General features: G+C 38.2%; 4 protein-coding genes and 7 non-coding genes across 11 annotated transcripts; 10 read left to right on the forward strand and 1 right to left on the reverse strand.

The window, feature by feature from the left end:
* Positions 1-1422: 1422 nt before the first annotated feature.
* On the forward strand, positions 1423-1497 carry LOC141757937 (small nucleolar RNA SNORD24). Its single transcript, XR_012591788.1, has one exon. It is a non-coding gene; the product is annotated as a small nucleolar RNA SNORD24 (small nucleolar RNA).
* A 276-nt stretch (positions 1498-1773) lies between these two features.
* LOC141757334 (large ribosomal subunit protein eL8-like) lies at positions 1774-4322 on the forward strand. The gene is made up of 7 exons (XM_074617761.1): positions 1774-1792; positions 2107-2186; positions 2495-2742; positions 2926-3075; positions 3288-3428; positions 3753-3832; positions 4137-4322. Exons 2-7 carry the CDS (start codon positions 2170-2172, stop codon positions 4269-4271), a joined length of 771 nt encoding a protein of 256 aa, XP_074473862.1. The 5' UTR covers positions 1774-1792; positions 2107-2169; the 3' UTR covers positions 4272-4322.
* On the forward strand, positions 1960-2031 carry LOC141757934 (small nucleolar RNA SNORD36). The gene has a single exon (XR_012591785.1). It is a non-coding gene; the product is annotated as a small nucleolar RNA SNORD36 (small nucleolar RNA).
* On the forward strand, positions 2262-2336 carry LOC141757948 (small nucleolar RNA SNORD36). The gene has a single exon (XR_012591798.1). It is a non-coding gene; the product is annotated as a small nucleolar RNA SNORD36 (small nucleolar RNA).
* On the forward strand, positions 2782-2856 carry LOC141757936 (small nucleolar RNA SNORD24). The gene has a single exon (XR_012591787.1). It is a non-coding gene; the product is annotated as a small nucleolar RNA SNORD24 (small nucleolar RNA).
* On the forward strand, positions 3130-3198 carry LOC141757938 (small nucleolar RNA SNORD24). The gene has a single exon (XR_012591789.1). It is a non-coding gene; the product is annotated as a small nucleolar RNA SNORD24 (small nucleolar RNA).
* LOC141757933 (small nucleolar RNA SNORD36) lies at positions 3606-3677 on the forward strand. The gene has a single exon (XR_012591784.1). It is a non-coding gene; the product is annotated as a small nucleolar RNA SNORD36 (small nucleolar RNA).
* LOC141757949 (small nucleolar RNA SNORD36) lies at positions 3908-3982 on the forward strand. Its single transcript, XR_012591799.1, has one exon. It is a non-coding gene; the product is annotated as a small nucleolar RNA SNORD36 (small nucleolar RNA).
* A 1113-nt stretch (positions 4323-5435) lies between the features above and the next one.
* On the reverse strand, positions 5436-9542 carry surf1 (SURF1 cytochrome c oxidase assembly factor). The gene is made up of 9 exons (XM_074617760.1): positions 9334-9542; positions 9164-9233; positions 7795-7922; positions 7624-7706; positions 6430-6621; positions 6264-6336; positions 6010-6172; positions 5771-5852; positions 5436-5666 (listed from the first exon to the last, which is right to left on the reverse strand). The coding sequence occupies exons 1-9, from the start codon at positions 9394-9396 to the stop codon at positions 5600-5602; spliced, it is 921 nt and encodes a 306-aa protein (XP_074473861.1). The 5' UTR covers positions 9397-9542; the 3' UTR covers positions 5436-5599.
* A 20-nt stretch (positions 9543-9562) lies between these two features.
* On the forward strand, positions 9563-12591 carry surf6 (surfeit 6). The gene is made up of 4 exons (XM_074617755.1): positions 9563-9703; positions 11067-11285; positions 11374-11456; positions 11711-12591. The coding sequence occupies exons 1-4, from the start codon at positions 9613-9615 to the stop codon at positions 12398-12400; spliced, it is 1083 nt and encodes a 360-aa protein (XP_074473856.1). The 5' UTR covers positions 9563-9612; the 3' UTR covers positions 12401-12591.
* A 2461-nt stretch (positions 12592-15052) lies between these two features.
* Positions 15053-22173, forward strand: LOC141757329 (kynurenine--oxoglutarate transaminase 1-like). Its single transcript, XM_074617753.1, has 13 exons — positions 15053-15223; positions 15306-15364; positions 18290-18437; positions 18568-18717; positions 18856-18942; positions 19078-19203; positions 19304-19424; positions 19517-19593; positions 19678-19767; positions 21132-21318; positions 21436-21512; positions 21754-21840; positions 21933-22173. Exons 2-13 carry the CDS (start codon positions 15312-15314, stop codon positions 21990-21992), a joined length of 1263 nt encoding a protein of 420 aa, XP_074473854.1. The 5' UTR covers positions 15053-15223; positions 15306-15311; the 3' UTR covers positions 21993-22173.
* Positions 22174-23152: the final 979 nt, after the last annotated feature.

Genomic DNA, 23152 nt, shown 5'->3' on the forward strand with positions numbered 1-23152 from the left:
AAATTTGTATAACTATAATTATTATTATTTATAATTATTCTAACTATAAAGTATAAAGTTCACTTTGATTTAACAGATATTCTACAAAAGAAAATACTAAATGAGTGTTATAGAACATTATTTCAGTATTTTAGACAAATTAATATGATTGGAAAAATATGAGGTTGTTTGTTTTCTTTTTCTGTTTCTTTTTCTTTTATTAATTTTTTGGGGATATAGTAATTATTAGCCAGAATGATCCACACTCCACCAGCTGGTGGCGGTAATACACCTATAAAATGGTTTGCCAACCGACAATAAACAGCAAAGAAGAAGAAGGAGGAGGATGATGATGACTAAGATCCAGGGAGACACATGGCAAGCAAATCTGCACATTAACAGGTAAAATACAGTAGATTATATTGAGATTTTAAGGGGTATAAAAGGACAAGTTATTGAAGTGCATTTGATAAAGGAGAGAACACAAATCAATGCTGTTTACAGCTTCACTCCTGGAGAGGATTGAATCTCCTGAGGAATCACTCTCTCTGTTGTTATCTGCTGACATCTCTTTATGTATGCCTGTTTTTATATTGTGAAATGTACCAATGACTTCTGTGAAGCCTGTCCTATTATATAATGTCGATATTACGCGTTGATGTTTTGCTGTTTTGGGGTAAAACTTGGTTGAAGTTGACCGTTTTGTAGCCTGTCAGCAGCTAAAGCCAACGTGGGTGAACATGCTGGATTTCAGGAGCACTTTTCCTCCATTATTTGCTTTGTAGTTATAAAGTGTCAGTGTAGCAGCTAAACTACTAGTATCAGCTATAACAGTAACCTGATATTTTCAGGTGTAATTTAATTTCATTCTCACTGTGCAATATCATTTTCCACTTGTGCAATTTTGTTAATAGTCTGTTTACTGTCAATACTGTATATACTGCTCCTACTTTTATACTTCTATTTAAATGGTTCATATTTTGTTACACTTTGATGCATCTTGTTTTTTTGCACTATCCCCTTTGCTGCTGTACATTGCCAATTTCCCCACTGCGGGACTAATAAAGGAATATCTTACCTTAAATTTGAGCAGTTCAAGTAATGTTTTATTTAGATGAAAACACCAAGAGCCTCATAAGTCTAGCTTACTTGGGCGACACTTTAAATGTAGGCTGTGCACTTTTACCTGAGTCACAGCTGTAGATAAACATTGATTTAGGCATTAAACTGTTTATAGTGTGTATCTTCATTAATGCATCCTAACACGGTTTTCTTCTTTACAGCCTAAGGGAAAGAAGGCTAAGGGGAAGAAGGTGGCACCTGCCCCTTCTGTGGCCAAGAAACATGAGGCCAAAAAAGTAGTCAACCCTCTGTTTGAGAAGAGGCCAAAGAACTTCGGCATCGGTAAGTAGCCTCATTTGGGAGAACTATGGACCGTAACAGTGCAGATGATGTGAAGAATATTTGCTATCTTAACAACATTGAAGACAAACTTTCATCACCAAGATCGCTGATGCACTTAAGATTTAGAAATAAAAAAGACCTTTTCCTCAGTTGATTTAAAATACTAAACATTCTGTCTTTTCCCACAGGACAGGATATCCAGCCCAAGCGTGATTTGACACGCTTTGTGAAATGGCCTCGTTACATCCGCCTGCAGAGGCAGCGCTCCATCCTCTACAAGCGTCTGAAGGTTCCCCCTGCAATCAACCAGTTCACCCAGGCTCTGGACCGCCAGACCGGTATGTTGCTCCTGAGTGAGGATCTGGAAAGGGAGATATTCCTACCAAGAGGCCTCCTGTCCTCCGTGCAGGTGAGCTACACAAGACCAGAGTGTAGAAAGTCTAATTGATGGGTAACATTTTTAGTATAACTTTAAAATGAATATGGATGTAAATATGGAAAGCCTTGTTGGACATCCAATATTGACTTATTAGTTAGTGTGACCCCTCTGAGGAAGTCTTCTCTAACTTGGCTTTGATGCAATGATGACTCGAATTTCTTCAACTGAAACAAACCATGTTGCTTTTGAGCTTTTTAACCCTGAGCATTGGCCAAAATATTAAGATATTGTCAGGGAAGTGTTTTCTGAGTAGAACCTAATTTCCCTTTCCCATTTCTCTACAGGTGTGAACACTGTCACCTCTCTGGTGGGGAGCAAGAAGGCCCAGCTGGTCATCATTGCCCACGATGTGGATCCTATTGAGGTAAGCCTGTCGTGCGTTATTTGGGCAGCAGTGGAACTTGCCATATTTGAACTGTTGAGTCTAGGAAGTGGTCTCTGGCAATGATGAATGAATTTCTTCACCTGAATCCTTATGTGGATCAAACCTTTGAGCTTTTTAACCCTGAGCAGAGACCGCAAACAGAATACATAATTTGACTACAATATTTATTGTGGACTTTACTGTTTTTGTTTTTTACCAGATTCAACATTGTTTTTGTCTCTAACATAAGTTAATAATTTGTTCCTGAAATACTAATATGTCCTCCGGTGGTTCCTCTGCTTTTCTAGCTCGTCGTCTTCCTGCCAGCTCTGTGCCGCAAGATGGGCGTCCCATACTGCATCGTCAAGGGCAAGGCTAGACTGGGCAGACTGGTGCACAGAAAGACATGCACTTCAGTTGCCTTCACTTCAGTTGGCTAAGGGAAAGGAGGCTAAGGGGAAGAAGGTGGCACCTGCCCCTTCTGTGGCCAAGAAACATGAGGCCAAAAAAGTAGTCAACCCTCTGTTCGAGAAGAGGCCAAAGAACTTCGGCATTGGTAAGTAGCCTCATTTGGGAGAACTATGGACCGTAACAGTGCAGATGATGTAAAGAATATTTGCTATCTTAACAACATTGAAGACAAACTTTCATCACCAAGATCGCTGATGCACTTAAGATTTAGAAATAAAAGACTTCCTCAGTTGATTTAAAATACTAAACATTCGGTCTTTTCCCACAGGACAGGATATCCAGCCCAAGCGTGATTTGACACGCTTTGTGAAATGGCCTCGTTACATCCGCCTGCAGAGGCAGCGCTCCATCCTCTACAAGCGTCTGAAGGTTCCCCCTGCAATCAACCAGTTCACGCAGGCTCTGGACCGCCAGACCGGTATGTTGCGCCTAAGTGAAGAAAGCTGTATTTCAAGGCTTTATGGGTCCTTTTTGCAAATGATGTGAAGAATATTTGCTAACTGAACAGCTGTGCTGACATCCCACCAAGATCACTGATGCACTTATTTGAAATATATTGTCTACATCTCATGCTGTAGAACAAACCATGCATGTAGCCACTGTTTAAATGTGTCACATGTTCCTCCTCAGCCACACAGCTGTTCAAGCTGGCCCACAAGTACAGGCCAGAGACCAAGCAGGAGAAGAAGCAGAGGCTGCTGGCCCGCGCTGAGCAGAAGGCAGCTGGAAAGGGAGATACTCCTACCAAGAGGCCTCCCGTCCTCCGTGCAGGTGAGCTACACAAGACCAGAGTGTAGAAAGTCTAATTGATGGGTAACATTTTTAGTATAACTTTAAAATGAATATGGATGTAAATAGGGAAAGCCTTGTTGGGCTGTGTTGAACATCCAATATTGACTTATTAGTTAGTGTGACCCCTCTGAGGAAGTCTTCTCTAACTTGGCCTTGATGCAATGATGAATAGAATTTCTTCACCTGAAACAAACCATGTTGCTTTTGAGCTTTTTAACCCTGAGCATTGGCTGAAATATTAAGATATTGTCAGGGAAGTGTTTTCTGAGTAGAACCTAATTTCCCTTTCCCATTTCTCTACAGGTGTGAACACTGTCACCTCTCTGGTGGAGAGCAAGAAGGCCCAGCTGGTCATCATTGCCCACGATGTGGATCCTATTGAGGTAAGCATGTCGTGCGTTATTTCGGCAGTAGTGGAACTTGCCATATTTGAACTGTTGAGTCTAGGAAGTGGTCTCTGGCAATGATGAATGAATTTCTTCACCTGAATCCTTATGTGGATCAAACCTTTGAGCTTTTTAACCCTGAGCAGAGACCGCAAACAGAATACATAATTTAACTACAATATTTATTGTGGACTTTACTGTTTTTTTTACCAGATTCAACATTGTTTTTGTCTCTAACATAAGTTAATAATTTGTTCCTGAAATACTAATATGTCCTCCGGTGGTTCCTCTGCTTTTCTAGCTCGTCGTCTTCCTGCCAGCTCTGTGCCGCAAGATGGGCGTTCCATACTGCATCGTCAAGGGCAAGGCTAGACTGGGCAGACTGGTGCACAGAAAGACATGCACTTCAGTTGCCTTCACAACGACTAACCCGTAAGTATGCGCACAAACTGAGCTGTGTTCAAGTGTGACACAATATAAGACTGTGGTTACTAAACTGCTGCAGTTTAGTGCCTTTTCAACTTTAGTTCACAGCCTGAAATTCTCTCGTCTCTTCAGAAAGGTTTATAGAAAACTATGAAGCATCTCCACATGAGTAAAATTGGATGTTAATATGAAAGAGTAAAATACACCATTTTTAACTGTTTTCAAACTTGTTTTCCAGATCCGTCGTCACTGGGGAGGTGGTATCATGGGCCCCAAATCAACAGCCCGCATCACAAAGTTGGAGAAGGCAAAGGCCAAGGAACTGGCAACCAAGCTTGGTTAAATTGTTTGGAATAAAAAATGTATGTCCTAAAAGGAGACTTGTTTTATTATTGTTACGAAATACATAGTATTTTGGAAGCAAAATGCATCTTTGGATTCATTTACAACACAGTAATGTTTGAATTTGTCAGTCCGATGAGCTCAATACAGTGTTAATTCTTCTGTAAGGTAAATATATTGCAGATGTGCTATGGGCTAAACCCTTGTGCTCACGGATAAACTTTTCTGCCTCACTGTAGATGGAGACGTCCTCCGTAGGCTTTACAAGTGAATAAACAAACGACCTCACCTGTAAATATGAAAAAAAGTGATCTTTAGGGAGATTAAATTTGTCTTGAAGCTGCTGAAAGGACATCAAGATGTATCCTTAAACATATCGATCAGATAAAACTGACAATATTTGAAATGTTGGCAGGGTAGAGTGCACGGTGATCAATTTCACAGAGAAGCAACTCGGCAAAGGCAGTAACAACTTGACTGATGGGTTTAAAATGTTTATTCGAAAGGAAAACACTGTTTTTAATATTGTGAAATGTAAATCTATAAACCCTTTTCTGATGTCGTACATCTTAAATAGTTTTATTGAATTTGGGGCTTCCAGCTGTGTCATAAGTAATCTAATAATTAACGTCCCTGCAGCTCATCTCTCTTCTGTTCACTTTTAAAAAGAACTTGCTCAAATGTGTAAATTCACATTTAAATGCACAATACTGCAGAACATTTTAAGGAGTATTTTACCTTCAGTTTATGGAACACTAGTTGGCAACATGTCATGTATGTAAAAAAATACAGAAAGAATGCAAAAGCTCAATGAATTTCCATAATTTTATTCTCTCATACATGTTTCAGGAGAATAATAATCCACAACTATTTACATACTTTAGGTCTGTGACTCTATGCTGCAGGCTGGAGCTGATACAGCACACATCAAGTACATCAGAAGTTTACTTTGCAGTATTTCAAAGTAACACAATAAGTTCACTGCATTTAATCACGTCACAATTTAATCCTCTTGATGAACTTTGCATACCACATGTAGGAGGTTGCTGCACACAAGCCATACCTAAGAGGAGAAAGAGATGATTAGTAACAGGACAGCGTGTGGTTATTTACAGTAGAACAGCATCCAGGCAGCTCTAGAGATTAACTTTTTTCCCCACTACGTACCATGTTGTTATGTACTGCATGTGTTCGTTCCTCAGTGTGACTCTGGTCTGTCCACCTATTGGTCCACCAGGGATTGTGCTCCCTGCATTAAATACAAGACGCTTCCATTTAATTGTGCAACATAATTAACATCTTTTATTTATGCAAGCAGGTCGAACCGTTCTTTTCTGCACACTTGTAGTCATATTTATTCTGATATAGCTCAGTCAAAGAGCATCATGGACTTTGTGAGATCTTACCAAAGTCTGCATCAATGAAGATGGGCTCAGCTCCAGTGACACCGCCCATGGCCTCCAGGTCCCGGAAATGCCAGCGGTTTCTCTCCACATCGTTGTTCGGTATGAAGGGTTTGCGGATCTCTGTGAGCCTAACGACCCCAACCAGCTCCACTTCACCCTCCACCTGCACAGCAGCATTATTACAGTTGAGTTATTAGGATCCCCATCATCTTAATAAAAAGGCACCGACGTGTCACATCATCTGAAATACTGACCTGTCCCTTCACCCTCGTCTCTGGTCTTATCCTCTGCCTCGGGACGTATCCTCTGTTCACCAGGATGGTGATGCTGCAGGAGAACGTAGCAAAGATCAGAGAGTGTCGTGATGTAAAAAACGACTATGCAGTTTTAACTACACACGTGTTTTATCTGTCGGCTTACCCGAGGTCAGTGCAGCGGAATGGAGTGATGACGTTTGCGCCGGTCTCCCCGCTTGAGGACAGCCTGCCGGCCTCTCTGGCCTCTTTCTCTGGGTCGACCGGCGAGCGGGGCAGGATGTACAGCTCCTGCGAGTGGTCGTACTGTCCACGCACTTTCACCCTCCTGTACTCGAGGCTGTTCAGCTCATGAGGACTAAGATCCAGGGAGACAAATGGCAAGCAAATCTGAACATTAACAGATGAAATACAGTAGATTATATAAGAGATTTTAGGGGTATAAGGATTATTGAAGTGCATTCGATAACGGAAAGAACACAAATCAATGCTGTTTACAGCTTCACAACTGGAGAGGATTGTTTTCATTGTTTTTGCTAATTGCAACGGTTAAAATGAGAAAAAATTGTATCATTTGCTCCAGTTAAGCTGGGCAATACTGTAGGTCATTTGATATCTCGATAACAATATATATCATGATATAACATGTTTTCTGGTAATCCAATAAATAAATATTTTGTTTATAATTTTGTATACTCCTGTGTGAATTACAGAGTATTTCTTCATTTTAAGAACTTGAGTGCACGTTGAACAAAACAGTTTTAAGTGATGTCATCGAGAAAGAAGAAATATAGGCCTAGCCTACGTACATTGTGATAGAAACGATATAGAAAAATATAGACGCTAGACATTTTTATATCGTTTTGACGATATTTATCGTCATATTGCCCAGCCCTAGCTCCAGTGTGCTTTAATATTACCATTGTATTGATTGTTATTTTCTAAAGTCAAGTCTATTTTACACACCTAGGTGCCATTTTTAATTAGTATATGAACTATTGTGCTCTCTTTCTAAAGCCCCTTACATATTGCTCTTAACAAAGTTAATGTCAAAAATCCTTATTTATATACTTTTACAGTCTGAGTGGTTTATTTTTCTGACTTTTAAAGGGTATTTGTCATAGTTATTTGCAGTTTACAGACAAAAAAAAAAAGATTTTAAAACAAATTGTTGTCTTCAGCCTTGCTTCTGGATTTCTCATAAAGCAACTAAAATCCTCTGCTTTTTAGGCAGGAGGAGATATAGCTGCATTTAGTGGACTGCTATGAACAACCTGTCTTTGTGTGACCTGCTGTTCAATCATAAGTGTGTGTGTAGTAGTAATAGTAATAATAGTAGATGTATCTGACATGTACTTACTCAAGAGGAAGAGGAATGGGTTCTGCAGTAGTGAGTCTTGTCAGCTCATTGATCAGCTGCAACTTCCACTCACGTCGTTTCACCTTCACACAAACAAAAGCGTCTTGAGTCCATCCAACAAGAACTTTTTTTTTTTTTTAAATGTGATAATACAAAGTAAATCAGCTTTACCTGCCATGTACCAAGGCCAAAGGTGGTGGCAGGGATGAGCAGCAGGAGCCATTTGAGGAAGGAGTCTTCTCCTCTCTCCGCTCCGGCTGCTGTGGAGCTCGACTGTCGCCCGAAGGTGACGAACCTGCCTGGAAATTCACAATACACAAGACAGGAAGTGAAGACATCACGGAGGACGTGTAAAACATTTACACTGGAAGAAAATACGGATGTTACCCAATAAATGTTTGATCATGAATATGATTAAAGAAGTACCACGTAAAATTATTCACAAATGTTATTCAGCCGTCCGAACCAATTGCGAGCCGAGCACGTTCGCAGCTTGTCAGCAAGAGACTCAGCTGTCAATCATGACGTCTCACCCCCTTTTTATAGCATCGAGTATCTAATTTAAACCAAACTTATCAGAAAAAGTAACACTTGAACATACATCAGCGTGATAAGAACTACCTAAAATAACAGAAACATTCTTTGGGAAAAATGTATTTGACGTGTTCTTTGACTTTTTAGTTTGGCCCATGTCCCATCCGCTAACATAGAGGGGGCGGGTTTTATGATATATACTGCAGCCAGCCACCAGGGGGCGATCCAGATGTTTTTGATTCACTTTTGGGGAACTGTCATGTCGTCCATCTTTATATACAGTCTATGGTTCAGTCTCAGTCTGAAACAGTGTGACATTTATAAAACTGTATATATGTGCTGTTTTTTCCCATTATCTGTACAAATCTAAAGATAATTTGACCTTGGAAAAACTAATTAAATTGTTAGTCAAATACCAAATGAACATATTACGAACCTTTAATTTCTGCTTTATGAAAGGAATTTATTTATTATAATTTTTTTTGTGTTCCGTCTTATTATTATTTTTTTATACTTTATTTTTTCCCCTTTTTTCGAGTTTTTTTTCATATATGCAATTTACAGTTCGTAATTACAATAGTTTATAAACCAATTTTTAAGTAATTGAGCTTAGAAAACAAACAATAAGTACACAAGAGAAAACAACATCGGCATTAAAATATATATATACATATATATATATAATTATTATTATTATTATTAATAATAATAATAACAATAATAACAACAATAATAATAATAATACAAAGCGAAAAAAAGAAAATAATAATAATAATAATAAAAATAAATAAGTTAATTAAAAAAAAGGAATTTAAAACTTAATTTGTGTAACTAATAATACATTCTTTTATTTGTCTAAATCAACAATTGTTGTTTAAGTAGTATAATAAATTGCTATGGACTATTATTTAATATATACTTTCTGTGCAGTTTTGAGCCAATAAAAAAATCAAAAGTACAACAGTAAGTGTAAACTGGAGTCCAGCATCCTCATAATGTTATTTACCTTCTGCACGTTTGAAGAAGGGAGTCAGTCTGGTCAGGAGGAGAGTCCTCTTGATGTAGATGACATGAGTCTGCAACAACAACAGAAAACCAGCTCAGAAACAGCTGCAACCATCTGAAAAGTGACATTGACATGTATGTAAAAACACATACATGAAACACATAACTAACCTGTCTTTTTAGTGTCGTTAGCACCCTGGTGGAATAAGCCAGCGCTGATTTCAATGATGCCATGGTCAGTCACAACATGAGATACATAACCGACTGCATAACAGCTGAACAACTGATCAGCGGGGGGACTTCTTTTGGTGTTACTCCTTCCAGGTTTCGGTGTTACTACGTCCGGTTTGGTATCGTTATGTTACCCACGTGTGTACTAGAAATGTGTTGATATTTCCTCTCAGTAAACTCCTGTCTTTCTTTTAACGTGTCCGGTTCTTTTCTGTCGACATGGATCTCGTCTCCCGGGACTCGTACATCCAGAAGTTCGCCAGTAAAGTGTTAACTCAACGAGACCAGGAGCCCAAGAAGAGACCGTTTGGTAATGATAGCTTCACTGTTTTAAGCTTATTATTTACACCCTGTTTTTCTGTGCTGCTGTAGCTGTAAAACACTGTGTACTTTTTTCAATATTATATTTATAATTTTTTTGTTGGAGAATAATTTAGTGCATTCATTCAGCTGTGCAATCATCTGGTTTACTCCGGCATTAACACTGCATGTATTTTACAGAACATTTAAAACTAATATTCTTATTTTACACTATTCTTGCATTTTTTTTTAATTAATGCATGCATTTATGTTATTTGCATATATCGTTATATATATTTCTTATATATATTTTCTTATGATTTCTCTATTTTTATATAGATTTTATATAGATCCCCCCTGGGATCAATAAAGTATTTATTTTTTTCAATATTATATTTATTGTATTTTTGTTCATTTTGAAACAACAGAACAAAACATTCACAAACGTCCCCAATAATAACATTCTCGGTACAAAGAAGCATAACAAACCTAATATTAATATAAAATAAGCCAGTATAGATAGAGGAAAAAAACACATTATATATAAAAAAAAAATAGATGTATAAGTAAAAAATATATACACAAGTAAAAAGAAAAGAAAATTAAATAAAATTTCAAACAGTAAAATAACATCTATTTATATATATATATATATATATATATATATATATATATACTGTATAGTATACATATATACATACATACACATATACGCACACACAGTAAATACAGAAACTATGTGTACTTTTATAGTTTATATGTTAGTGGTTGTAGTAAATCTGTAAAATTCAATAGGTACTGCTGTTAACCAAAAGGAGGCGCTGCAATGTTTAGTGATGCAGAGTGTCCTCAAGCTGTTTAGATTCACATTTCAACAGCAGGTAAAGGTCAATACTGTAGTACACAGAAACAGGATATGTACATTTGGGTTTAAACTGTTTGTAAGAATCAGAAATGTTTGTTAACAGAGACACCTGTGGCCGTTAAGTCAACGAAAGTCAGCGTCGCTCTTCATAGACATGAACGAGCATCGCTCAAAACAGTGAGGCGACACACGCTCGCCGTCCGCGATGAGAAAGAAAAAGGCGGCCGAGGTCGATAACATTACTCGCTGCCATCCCTGCAGCTCTCTCTCTCTTACTTCACCACTCTACTCACTGGCCCTGCTCCAAATGACCTGCACTTTACAACTACTGGCTCTGGAGAGAGCCATTGGCGTTAGTTCTTCTAGATACCGCCAGATCCTACACGCTGCTCCTTTTAAATTCTTAGTCCTTTAACTGTAATAACAATTACAGAACCATAGCAGTTTAATTGACATTAAAATGTTGACTATATGTGATCGTTAACACATGTGTGTTATCCGTGTGTAGCTTATTTCAAGGGTAAAAGTGACGCTGGTCCTCCAAAGAAGAAGAAAAAGTGTAAAAAGAAACATTTTAAAGAAAAGGAAACCGATGAGAAGACGCCTACTCCTAAATCCCAACAGAAGCCTTCACCCTCTGCTGCAGCACAGAAAGGCCCGGCCACAGCAAAACTGAATGGGTCCAAAACTCCGAGCCCAAGTGCATCTACAACACCGGCACCTAAAGGTACAGCAAATGTATCCATTACTCTGTCTGTTATTAAAAATTGTTAGTGTTTCCTACTATAACATTTTATTATTTTTTTTTCTTAAAGGAGGAAAAGTAGAGTCCAACTTCTCCACAGTAGATGTACTACGCAAGAGACTTCATGAAAAGATTGAAGAGTCCAGAGGGCAGGTATGCATTACATATTTATATATATATACTGTATATATATGCACTACTGTTACGCCATGTAAACAAACAGGTAGGTATGTACATTGTTACAGTTGAATATTCGATTCGAACAATGAAACAAACTCGACAGAGCCAGACTTTCTTTCAACACGACATTAAAAACTCGGACATGTTCCTGTTTTTGTTTATTTCTTCCGTAGTTTATATTTGACAATACGAAGACGACTAACATGTTACATTAATCTTTTTCTCAGGGAGCCCCAAAGAATGCAGCATCAGAGGCAGTCCAGGCAAAGCGAGCAAAAAGAAAGCTAGAAAGGGAGCGAAAGAAGAGGAAGCGGAAAGAGTTTCGATTGAAGAAACTGGCCGAAGAAAGTGGCCAAGAACAACAGCCGGAGGTAAAACAGGAAGCGAAACCTGCCCCGGTCGTGAGCAAAAGAAACGAAACCGCCATCGTCTTCAACAAGGTGGAGATGGTGGAAGAGGGATATGTAGACAAAATGCAGAAAAAGAAGAACAAGAAGCAGAGTATGAAGGGCCAGTTAACTCCACTGACGGGGAGGAACTACAAGCAGCTGCTCGGTCGCGTGGAGGCTCGCAAGGCAAAGCTGGAAGAGCTGAGGGAGAAAGACGAGGGCAAGGCCCGCGAGATGGAGGAGAAGATGAAGTGGACCAACGTGCTCTATAAGGCAGAGGGCATCAAAATCAAAGACGACGAGAACATGCTGCGCTCGTCGTTGAACAAGAAGGAGAAGAGGCGCACTCAGAGGAAGACGCAGTGGAACACGCGTAGCGAGAACACCGTCGAGAAGATGCAGCATCGTCAGGACAAGAGACGAAAGAACCTCCAGAAACGCAAGCAAGCCAACGCGGAGCACAAGAAGGATAAGGCACGGAAGAGAGGCAGAGTGCTGCCTGAGGACTTGAAAAGAGCATCAGTTTAGAGGAAGTGACGAGGAAACATAAGCAATGTTTTAATAAGTAAATCTGTCTCTTTTTTTTATGGCAGTATTATTTACATGATATGAAAATGCTACTGCTGTTGCATGTATTATACCATGACTTCTATCAAGGAGTAATATGATGTGTGTGTTATGGTCAATAAAATGTGATCCTTCATTATGATGAACATAAATGACTACTATTGTAGAGTTTATTTTACCAGACATTATGTCATATTGTGTCTTTTAATGGAATAGCTCGACATGGGAAATGCATTTATTTTCAGTTAGATGACAAGATTAATACGCATGTTCTCACTCTAAATATTAAGCAAACATACAGCAAGCTGCTGTAACAATGGCGTACTTTCTTGGCCAGGGTTGCGTCCGTAATTCCACACTAACGTGCTATTTAGTACGCTAAAACAGTACGCAAGTTTTTTTTAGTATGTTCGAAACCTTAGTATGAAACCAGTAGTACGCGAATTGCACACTTTTTCCGGTGAAGGCTTCGTCCGAAATCGCATACTATGCACTACATACTCAATATGTGTACCATCGTTCAACATACTTTTCTGTGAATAAACAGTAGTATGCATCTTTTTGGTCGCACTTAGCTGTCATTTTTTGAAGCAACGTGTAACCATGGTAACCCGTGCCAACCTCATGTGACGAAAACGACAGTTTGTGAGAATCAAAGTCTGAATTAATTTAAAATATATATTACGCCTAGTTAAGTGGAATCTTACACTTACAGTTAAATTGTAGTGTTATTGATGTTACAGAGCTGTGTGTCAACGTCCGTTATTTACATTGTCGTTACTGCCGCATTGCATATTGCTAGCACCTCATCATGGCTCCGTTTTCAGGCTTTAAAAAATCTAGCCCTGTTTCATGTACTACTGTCCCGCTATAGCGACCGTTTTATAAAAATAACTTTTTTTAAATCATATTTGCTACAATCTCACATAATTCAGCTTTAAACCTGCTTTTTAATAATAAAAAAAATACATAAAAATCTCACTATTTACAATATGGGTCCTTTAAGTTTATCAGAATTTATTTATTTTTTTTTTTTTCACAAAGCTGTCAGACAAATAGTGAAAAGTACAATACTAATGCGTTGAGATGTAAATCAAGCGCCTACGCCAAAGATGCTCTATAACAAAGATGACGTATTAGAAGCTCCGCCAATGGTTTGAAATGGTGTACACTTCCTGTCTCCTAAGTGGACGTGGTCATGACGTGTTCGTGTGTCTTCACTCCCCCACCGCTAAGCTTTCACATTAGTAAAGTTGTTCTGTATCCGAGTACACTTCATCATCATCATCATCCACGTGTATTTGTTTATGTGGAGATCTGCTGTTCTAGCAGCGGAGCATCGTAAAACACTTCATTCAAATTCGAAAGAAACAAAATTAAATTCCCCAAAACCGTTGTTGTTAGTCTTCACAACAATCACCAACAGTATTGCAATAAATCAGCTGTGCAATAATCTGGTTTACTCTAGCATTAACAACAGCATTAAAATATTCATATTTTACACTATTCTTGCATTTTTATAAATGCATGCATTTATATTATTTGCATAGATCCTATTTTTACAGCATTATTATTTGCACTGTTATTATATATTTCTTATTTATATTTTCTTATGATTTCTCTATTTTTATATATTTATATTATAGAACGGGAGCAAAACTCAATTTTCCCTCCGGGGATCAATAAAGTATTTCTGATTCTGATATTTATTTCCTTGCCGGAGAGAGAGAAGTATTGATACCCTCCACCTCCAAGATTGGCATTGGGCCTGTGACTACAAACGGAGTGGAATGGCATTGGGCCTGTGACTACAAACGGAGTGGAATGGCATTGGGCCTGTGACTACAAACGGAAGTGGCTTATAAAACCCTCCAACAGCGAGCCTGCACCGATGCCGACTTAACCAGCCGCCCTTACTGACGACGTGCAACGCCGTTTTGTGTTCGTCATGGAATATAAGTAATATATACATATATATAATATACACAAGTAAAAAACAAACAAAAAAAAACAACTCAAAATTTAAAACAATAAAATAAAATAAAATCTATTTATATATATATATATATATATATATATATATATATAATAACATTCTCGGTACAAAGAAACTTAAAAAAAACTTATATTAATTTAAAACAATAAAATAAAATAAAATCTATTTATATATAAATAAAGTACTTCTGATACAAAGAAACTTAACAAACCTAATATTAATATAAAATAAGCCAGTATAGATACAGGAAAAACATATTATATACAAAAAATAGATATATAAGTAAAAAAGAATATACACAAGTAAAAAAAAATTAAAAAAAATAAATGAAATTTAAAACAATAAAATAAAATAAAATCTATTCATATATATAAATAAAGTATTTCTGGTTCTGATATTTATTTCAGATATTAGGAGCTTCGTTGAGCTGTGAGTGTGACTACAAACAGAGTGGGAGGGTGGTGGAGGAGCTGGAGTGGAATTGGGCCAGCCTCATAGAACTGGAGTTACATCCTGGTAACTCAGTATCTTGTTTACGTCTCGCTCCGCCTATGTGCCGTAAACACACATGTGACAGCAGAAGGAGCCTGAAGGGGAAGTAAGAGCTTTTATTTAACTGTTGACAGGTAAGTAAACTTCCTTTCACTTCACAAATAAACAGCCACAGAGAGAGAAACATTTAGAAACATAGTGTAGAGTATCAGCTATATACGACGATCGACGGTAATAATAATAATAATAATAATAAGAATAATAATCAGGAGGCTTCCTCAGAGTTCATTCATAAAGTGAGTATCAGCTGATTCCCCTTATGAAGCGACATATGCAATATATATTATAGTACTTAACAAATGTGCTTTTTATTTTCAGACAATCATGTCACGACGAATTAATGCACGCAGAACTGAGGGGGTGGAAAAGAACATTTGGTAAGTGATGCGCATGTTGACACAACAAGTTTAGCCTTTAATGTTGTTTATATAATCATGGTGGTGGTACACAGCCTGGGACAGTACTATTAATATACCTTTTTAAAAATGATTAACACATTTATGCTTCAATGCATTATCAGATTAGAGAAAATGAGAATCCATTATAGGTCTAAATATAGTAACAAGTAATCATATTATATCATGTAATGTAAATTGTTATTATGTCATATCATATAGATTTTTTTTATTTTGATTTATTTTGATTTATTTAACCAGGTTAGTCCCATTGAGATTAAGAACCTCTTTTCCAAGGGAGACCTGGCCAAGACGGTCAGCAGCAAGAACACAAAGTTGCAGACACAGACACAAATAGAGATAAAATACAATTCACAAAAGCACTCAAATTTGCATTAAAAGAGAACTATCTAAAGACAAATTTGGGGGACAAAAAGGAACTTTTCTGTGAGTCAGCTGTACAACAAGGGGGCTAAAAACATGATACCAGCTGCTTGATATTTAGGTCATTTTGGAGCAAATTCCAGGCTGAAGGTGCACAATATGCAAAAGCCCTTTCCCCAATTTTTGTCCAAGCTTTTGGGACATTTTTTTGCGTGATAAAAACACTTATATATTGTGGGAACAGACCCAGAATCACCTTATATATATAAGGATGTACCAATGGGAGAGCCTACGGGTTGAGAGTACAACTCACAGTGGTGAGTCAGAGCTTTACAGAGCTTAGATATTCTTTTAACTGCTCTTTTTTTGTCACTTCCACCAACATATTGTGTAATGTAACACTGACAAACCAGTCAGAACAAAGTTAAATATTCTATAATATAATAATTCAATATAAAAAAACGAGAAGCAATGACTTTCTTTTGATGTTTTATAAAAAGTATCATATATTATATCACATATTGCTCAATATTTGAGTGTTAAAAAAACATACAGGGCAGTTTCAGAAGTCAGAGATGGATATAGCTCAAAACCAAGTGAAGCCAAAGCTATCTGCAAGTCTAGATAGATATGTCTAGATTTGTTTTTGTTATATACAGACGTAGGCAAAGTTGTTGGTAACGTTCCGTTAAAGAGAGAAAAACCCACAATGGTCACTGAAATAACTTGAAACTGACAAAAGTAATAATAAATAAAAATTCACTGAAAATTAACTAATGAAAATCAGATATTGTTTTTGAATTATGCTTCAGCAGAATCATTTAAAAAAACAAACTAATGAAACTGGCCTAGACAAAAATGATGGTAACATTAACTTAATATTTTGTTGCACAACCTTTTGAGGCAATCACTGCAATCAAGTGATTTCTGTAACTCTCAATGAGACTTCTGCACCTGTCGACAGGTATGTTGGCCCACTCCTCGTGAGCAAACTGCTCCAGCTGTCTCAGGTTTGAAGGGTGCCTTCTCCAGACTGCATGTTTCAGCTCCTTCCACAGATGTTCAATAGGATTTAGATCAGGGCTCATAGAAGGCCACTTCAGAATAGTCCAATGTTTTGTTCTTAGCCATTCTTGGGTGTTTTTAGCTGTGTTTTGGGTCATTATCCTGTTTGAGGACCCATGACCTGCAACTGAGACCAAGCTTTCTGACACTGGGCAGCACATTTCGCTCCAGAATGCCTTGATAGTCTTGAGATTTCATTGCACCCTGCACAGATTCAAGACACCCTGTGCCAGATGCAACAAAGCAGCCCCATAACATAACCGAGCCTCCTCCATGTTTCACATTAGGTACAGTGTTCTTTTCTTTGGATGCTTCATCTCTTCGTCTGTGAACATAGAGCTGATGTGACTTGCCAAAAAGCTCCAGTTTTGTCTCATCTGTCCAAAGGACATTCTCCCAGAAGCTTTGTGGCTTGTCAATATGCATTTTGGAAAATTCCAGTCTCGCTTTTTTATGATTTGGTGTCCTCCTCAGTCGTCTTCCATTAAGTCCACTTTGGCTCAAACAGTGACGGATGGTGCGATCTGACACTGATGTACCTTGACCTTGGAGTTCACCTCTAATCTCTTTGGAAGTTGTTCTGGGCTCTTTGGTTACCATTCGTATTATCCGTCTCTTCAATATGTCATCAATTTTCCCCTTGCGGCCACGTCCAGGGAGGTTGGCTACAGTCCCATGGACCTTAAACTTCTGAATAATATGTGCAGCTGTAGTCACAGGAACGTCAAGCTGCTTGGAGATGGTCTTATAGCCTTTACCTTTAACATGAAGGTCTATAATGTTCTTTCTGATCTCCTGAGACAACTCTCTCCTTAGCTTTCTGTGGTCCATGTTCAGTGTGGTACACACCATGATACCAAACAGCACAGTGACTACTTTTCACCCTTTAAATAGGCAGACTGACTGATTACAAGTTTGAAGACACCTGTGATGCTAATTACAGGACACACCTTAGTTTAATATGTCCCTATGGTCACATTATTTTACATCTTTTCTAGGGGTACCATCATTTTTGTCCTGGCCAGTTTCATTAGTTTGTTTTTTAAAATGATTCTGTTGAACCATAATTCAAAAACAATATCTGATTTTCATTAGTTCATTTTCAGTAAATTTTTATTTATTATTACTTTTGTCAGTTTCAAGTTATTTCAGTGACCATTGTGGGTTTTTCTCTCTTTAACGGAACGTTACCAACAACTTTGCCTACGTCTGTATATATATATATTATTTAATTTTTTTTCGTAATTTGGGTGCCATAATTTGAAGTCAGGTTATAAAAGTTTTGCACTCAAATTGTACAAATCTAAAATAATGTAATCTGATAATTAGTTATTTATTTCCTTACTCACTCAACATAATATGACTCAGGACATGATTTGTGGTCATATACAGGTTTAATTCTAACTGATCATTTTTTTGCAACAGCACTGCAGTTTCTGACCTGTTTTGCACCAACAGGGTTGAATCTGCGAAACTGGCAGCAGAATACAAGGCAGTGAACCTTGGACAAGGATTTCCTGACTTCTCCCCTCCCAAATTTCTCCAGGAGGCTTTTTGTGAAGCTGTGAATGGAGGACCCCAGATGCACCAGTATACTCGAGCTTTTGTAAGTGGAAATACACACTTACAAATAACACGTTTTAATCTTCCTGTGAACGTCAGATGCTTAAGATTTAGAATGTTTACATTCATGGATAAGTAGGAACCTTGTGTTTACATGTCGTTTACATCCTCAGGGCCATCCTCCGCTTGTAAAAAGTCTGGCTAAATTCTTCGGTAGGATTATGGGACATGAGATCGATGCTTTTGAAGACATCCTGGTCACAGTTGGAGCTTATCAGGCTCTCTTCTGTGCATTTCAGGCTCTGATTGATGAAGGGGATGAGGTACAAAAAATCAACCCATGTCACATCAAGTCAAAATGTTTTACAGTGCAGCAATAATTGGCAAAACATAAAAGCAAAAAAACAGAAAACATGAAAAATGTACATTCGTTGTGGTTAATACAGAAAATTGTCTTTCAGGTCATAATTATCGAGCCGTTCTTTGACTGCTACCTACCGATGGTGAACTTTATTCGAGGAAAGGCAGTTTATGTATCTCTGAGGCCGGTGAGTGTTTGACAAGTTTTTTTTTTACAAAATAGTTACAGAGCGTCGTTCAATAATTTCACCTTTGCCTTTGTGTACATGATTTTTAAAAAAGTATATAAATCAGACCTCTATTTTTCTTTCGTTGAATTTAAGAAAGTTGAGGGAAGCTCCGTCCTGTCAAGTGGAGACTGGGTTCTTTCTGCCGAGGAGCTGGCCAGTAAATTCACTCCACGCACAAAAGCCATCGTAATGAACACTCCCAACAACCCACTGGGCAAGGTAACTGGACCTTCACCACTGTAGTGTGTCTTTTTAAAGCCAGCTGAATAAAATGTGTCCTTGGACATAAACACCTGTCACACATCTATGTCCGTTACAGGTTTACACGACCGAAGAGCTCCAAATGATTGCGGATCTGTGCATCAAACATGATGTGGTGTGCATCAGTGATGAGGTGTACGAGTGGCTGACTTATGATGGAAACAAGCATGTAAAGATAGGTGAGATACAGCCAGAGTTCAACAGAATGCACACAAAGTATACATAAAGCTGCATTATTAATATATTAATAAGTATGTTAATGTATTGGCAGCCACCCTACCCGGCATGTGGGAACGAACCATCACCATTAGCAGCGGTGGAAAGACCTTCAGTGCTACTGGCTGGAAGGTAATGCTCAGATGTTCAGAGTATTTAAGTAACGTATTCTTCTTTACTACACGTTGTTGTGATTATCTGTTTTTTTCTTTTCAGGTTGGCTGGGCCATCGGCTCTGGGCATATCATGAAACACTTGAAAACCATCCATCAGAACTGCGTTTACCACTGTCCTACAGCCGCTCAGGTAAACATATAATACCGTGAGTATGTTAGATAGGTTTTTAGAAAATAAAACATGGCTTCTTTAGCATCTCTCAGATGGTTGTGGTTAGAAGGTAACAGGCAAATTGCAAAACTCTCGCAAGATGGTATTGACATTGAATGGTTGAGGTTAGGCGTTGACCTCGAATGGTTAAGGTTAGGCGTTGTCCTCGAATGGTTAAGGTTAGGTGTTGTCCTCGAATGGTTAAGGTTAGGCGTTGACCTTGAATGGTTAAGGTTAGGCGTTGACCTCGAATGGTTAAGGTTAGGCGTTGTCCTCGAATGGTTAAGGTTAGGTGTTGTCCTCGAATGGTTAAGGTTAGGCGTTGACCTTGAATGGTTAAGGTTAGGCGTTGACCTCGAATGGTTAAGGTTAGGCGTTGACCTCGAATGGTTGTGGTTAGGCATTGACCTCGAATGGTTAAGGTTAGGCGTTGACCTCGAATGGTTGTGGTTAGGCGTTGACCTCGAATGGTTAAGGTTAGGCGTTGACCTCGAATGGTTAAGGTTAGGCATTGACCTCGAATAGTTGTGGTTAGGCGTTGACCTCGAATGGTTAAGGTTAGGCGTTGACCTCGAATGGTTAAGGTTAGGCGTTGACCTCGAATGGTTAAGGTTAGGCGTTGACCTCGAATGGTTGTGGTTAGGCGTTGACCTCGAATGGTTGTGGTTAGGCGTTGACCTCGAATGGTTGTGGTTAGGCATTGACCTCGAATGGTTGTGGTTAGGCGTTGACCTCGAATGGTTAAGGTTAGGCGTTGACCTCGAATGGTTGTGGTTAGGCTAGGTCGTCAGGCAGCGAGTCTCCCAAGAAGTTTTGCAAGTTTTTGCGCACTTTGCAGGTTCTCGACACGACCCTCTCCAAAGAGGCCCCACGTACAGTACTTTAATAAATTTGGCTCCTCCTCTTGGATTTTTTAGCAGTGCTGCGCAGTTATGGCCATAGTCCAGGAACTTTTATTTTGAAATTTAGCCTCAATATTAAAGCTTACAAAAATACCAAATACCTAATAATCTAGAACATTTCCATTTAATTTTGTGGTGCGGCCATTGTCTCTGAAATTGTTATTAAGTAAGATGTGTTTTTTTCCACCTTTTGAAACTACCCGAGTAAAACTTTAAGGGGGAAATCAGGGTTTAAACGATTAATCTGAAAAATAAATAAGATCTCAACTGTTTAATTTAACTGATTTTGGAGCAAACTCGACCAACAACTGCCACATGGAAATGTTTAGAAAATGTTTCTTTTGCTGTATCAAATCGACATAGGTCACAGTTGTCAATTCAACCCCTGAAACTTATCTTATATCCCATTTTGGTCTTTTCATTCATTCCTGCCTTCTACAGGAGGCATTAGCTCATGGATTTGAGAGAGAATACGAGCTGTTTGGGACTCCAGAGAGCTACTTCCAGCAGCTGCCTGCGATGCTGCACCAGAAGAGGAATAGGATGGCCTTGTGTCTGGAGAGTGTAGGTTTGCAGCCCACCATGCCGGAGGGAGGATATTATATGATCGCAGACATCTCCTCTGTCAGTGAGTGAAGAACAAACACCTGCATCCATCATTGCTTGAAATAAAATAACATAAAAAGAATATTTTTTTCTTTGATTAGCGCTGTCTAATGTTTACCTCGGCTTTCTATTTTGATAGAGAATGACTTCAATGGCCAGAACACGGAGGATGAACACAATGACGCCAGATTTTCGAAGTGGCTAACTAAAGAGAAGGTAAATATTAAGCATTCAATTAATACTGAAGATGGATAAATTAAATCCTTTTAAAGCAGTAGCACAAGTGTTGTAGTTTGTTTTGAAGAAAATAAATTTTGGTGTATAGTAATGTATTTAGAATAATAAATTCAACTTATAAAGCGCTTTTCAAGGAATCAAAGACGCTTTAAAATTTTAGAATATTATGCTTCTGATTTTTCTGATTTTTTTATTATATAATTTGGCTTTTTTTCTACAGGGTTTAGCAACAATCCCCGTCACTGCCTTCTTCAGTCCAGAGCACGCTAAGGACTTTGACAAATACATCCGAATCTGTTTCGTCAAGGTAAATTCAACCTAATTTACTGAAATGAATTCGATCCAAGCCTTGGCCTGCCTCACTCTTTTGATTCACACTCACTCTCTTTTGTCTAACAGACGGACTCCACCCTGGATGCAGCAGAGGACATCTTGAGAAAGTGGAGTCAGGAACAGTAACATCGCCCCACAATAAGAAGCATTATCAGTCCATCCAGATTCCACCAGGCTGCGTAAAGCGGTTTGGGTTAACCCCTCAGTTAAAATGAGCCATAATTGTTTTTTCTGTGTTTAACTCAAATTAAGGCACTTAAAGACAAAGTCCGTATAATGCATTTTGTCCCCTCCTAATGTATGTCACATATTTTGTCATTTAATGAAATAAACGCTTTTAATGATAATAAATCCACACGTTCTCTGTTTCTGTTGTTGCCTAAACCTGACCAAGTTGATCTTTTCCTAAACGTAACTAAGCAGTTTTATTGTCTAAACCTGACCAAGTTGATCTTTTCCTAAGTCTTACTAATTCGTTTTGTTGTCTAATCCTAACCAAGTAAATTTTTTCCTAAGCCCTAACTAAGTAGTTTTGTTGCCTAAACCTAAGGAAGTTGTTTCCTGTGAAGAGGAAGTTTATTTTGAAATGACTGTATGCATGTAACGAGCGTACATTGACACGTGTTGCCGGACATTCGTAGGAAAATGAACAAAAAAGGAGGAATAACTTTTTGGTAAGATATCATACGAACCGTTTCATGAGAATACGTTGCATGGGGAGGAGATAGAAATGCTCTCAATTTTGCATTTAGTGCCTTTAATGTGTTAATCACAATAAATGAATCCCATCATATTATACTGACTAATAAGATGAGTGATTGTAAAGGGGTTTGACTCCCAAGTATGTCTGCTTTGACTGCAAATACAATTCTTTCTTACACATAATTTAATATGTGAGTTGGTGGCGAACCTGGGCAGAGAGTATGTGTCACTCATTTATGGTATTATCTTTGTAGAAATTAAAATGACAATCATCTTATACAGAGATGAAAACAAGAGGGCACGTTGAAGGAAAGTCACCAACATTAAAGCCTCTGTTTTTTTCTATTTCCATGAGTAGTGACATCATTAGATAAGATAAGATATTCCTTTATTAGTCCCACAGCGGGGACATTTGCAGTGTACAGCAGCAAAGGGGATAGTGCAAAAAACAAGAAGCATCGGTAAAAAAGCTAAATACAACACGGTGCAAAAAGTAAAACAAAAGTGAAAGAAAATATGAACAACTTAAATAGAAGGAAGTATAAAAATAGGAACAATATATACAGTTTTGACTATTACCGGAC

This window comes from Sebastes fasciatus, chromosome 19 (assembly GCF_043250625.1).
Source record: "Sebastes fasciatus isolate fSebFas1 chromosome 19, fSebFas1.pri, whole genome shotgun sequence".
NCBI classification, from domain to species: domain Eukaryota; kingdom Metazoa; phylum Chordata; class Actinopteri; order Perciformes; family Sebastidae; genus Sebastes; species Sebastes fasciatus.